The sequence below is a fragment of the Cynara cardunculus genome, unplaced genomic scaffold, assembly GCF_001531365.2.
Source record: "Cynara cardunculus var. scolymus isolate 2C unplaced genomic scaffold, CcrdV1 Un_Scaffold_2066, whole genome shotgun sequence".
NCBI classification, from domain to species: domain Eukaryota; kingdom Viridiplantae; phylum Streptophyta; class Magnoliopsida; order Asterales; family Asteraceae; genus Cynara; species Cynara cardunculus.
In genome coordinates this window covers 51,579-53,615 of record NW_020200964.1, presented here as the reverse complement: position 1 = coordinate 53,615, position 2,037 = coordinate 51,579, and the positions used below count along the sequence as shown (strand labels likewise).

Genomic DNA, 2,037 nt, shown 5'->3' with positions numbered 1-2,037 from the left:
AACTGAGCTTCCTGACGTTGCTCATAAAAATGGATGCTAATCTGATAAATAGTAGGCTGCTTTTCACRTRTGCCATTTGGATACTTGATGTTGGTTGCAGACTTGGATGATTTTCTGGGACTGATTGATTATTGACCATGTGTGACTAGCTAATTTATCTGCAGTCTTCCTAGGAATAGTTCTTTGGCCGCCACTGTAGAGCTCTAGAGTCTGTTTGTTTAGGTCTTTTAGGATAATCACCAGGGGATCAGGCATGTAGACATGTAGTGTGAGCATCCGTCCAGATGTGCACTTTTACTCCAAGGCTAAATGAATATTGTAATTTATGTTCCTATTTCATCTTATACACACACACATTTGTTTCCATTTCATCTTAGAACTGGTGATTTGAGCAGCCTTGGTTTATTTCTGTTTCCATTTCATTTCTGTTTCCATTTCTTCCTTTCTTTCTTTGATACTGTTAGATTCTCCTRTTTTGAGAAATTGAAGAATGAATATTGTAATTTCTGYTCCCATTTCATCTTATACACACAAACACACATGCACACACACATATGTTTCCATTTCATCTTAGAACAGGTGATTTGAGCAGCCTTGATTTATTTATGTTCCCATTTCATTTATGTTTCCATTTCTTCATTTCTTTCTTTGATACTGTTTGATTCTCCTATTTTGAGAAATTGAATCAATATTGTAATTATTTGGTAAAAGGGTCTGCAAGTTGAGATTTAGTGTACATTTTCTCACACTTTCTTGATAGAGAAATATAGCTTAAATGTAATTCTTTCTTTCTTTTTTGCTTTGTTATATATGGCTGGTGGTATTAGAAGTTTTTTTTTGTTAGCTTTTGATGTATGAAATGGAAATAATAAATTAAAGACGATCAATGTATTTAAGCAGGTCCATTATGTGAGTTGTCTGCAGTAACATGACTCACATCTCTATGAGCTTAAGGTCTTAGTTGGGTTGGTAACATAATATAAACAACTGCCATAATATGCAGTAATCATTAAAAAGGAACATCAACATCAATATATAACTATCTTGGTTACTTCGCATGTATTGACAKTTTTGGACAGTAGGACATGAACATAACTAAAATTCTTGAAGAAAAACAGTTGCCATAATTCTGCAGTAACAGGTACCAAATTGAGTGTAAGTATTCATTGAAAAGGAACAACAACATCAATGTATAACTATCTTGGTYACTTCGCATGTTTGACTGTTTTGGACYGTAGGACAAGAACGTAACTAAATATCAAAAACATAAAAGTTGAAACCTTTAGCATACAAATGGTATGTTTTGAAAATGTGTACATTGTGCATAATGATCTGTAACAGATGTCAACCCCCAAACTCTAAAGAGCCTCCTCCCACTTCTTGGCAGTTTCACATTAAATTTGGCCATAAACAATTATATATCTAAAAAGGGTCAGTTGTTATTGCTAAGCGTGTGATAAGTCTGTCTATCCCTGTGTGTGTTTAGATGGAGATCTGAAGGCCAAAAATTAAATCCATGGAAAAAAACTAATACATTGATGGTTCAATGGGGTCTCTAAATTTAGAAATGACTTATGGTTCTTCTTGTCCTGCTGAACCTTTATGGGATAGACAAGTATTTTACATTAGAGACCAAACTATCAGTCAATGGTGATGGCCTTTATATACTTAACCAAACAGAAGCTAAACTGAAACAAACCAAAATATCCCTTTTTTTTGCCATTAATGGTGATGGCCTTACGGTCAGCTTCTGTGTTATTCTTTCCCCTTATCATCAACTTTCCTCCACTTTACTACACCTTTGTCCCTTTCACTATGTTTCATAGGTAATTTTTTGACTATGTTTCATAGGTTAATGTATCTAAGCTTATCATAGATTGTGTTGCTGGAATGTTGGATAACATTATCAATATGACTTTCTGTTATGTGAATTTGATTAGTAGTTACTAATCATTCTTTTATGTCTAAAATAACCCATTTTAGAAGGTTGAGTTACTGATTATGACTTTAGAAGCATCTTTTTGCAAAATGATTTTT

The 2,037-nt window shown here is 33.6% G+C and overlaps 1 protein-coding gene across 1 annotated transcript in view; it reads left to right on the top strand.

Moving 5' to 3' along the window:
• Positions 1–1,950, top strand: part of LOC112502855 (HMG1/2-like protein) — a 4,681-nt gene extending 2,731 nt beyond the window's left edge. Inside the window, exon 7 of the mRNA XM_025106866.1 lies at positions 1,852–1,950. Within this exon, the coding sequence (XP_024962634.1) occupies positions 1,852–1,950 (99 nt within the window). The remainder of the gene's footprint in view (positions 1–1,851) is intronic.
• The last annotated feature ends 87 nt before the right edge of the window (positions 1,951–2,037 follow it).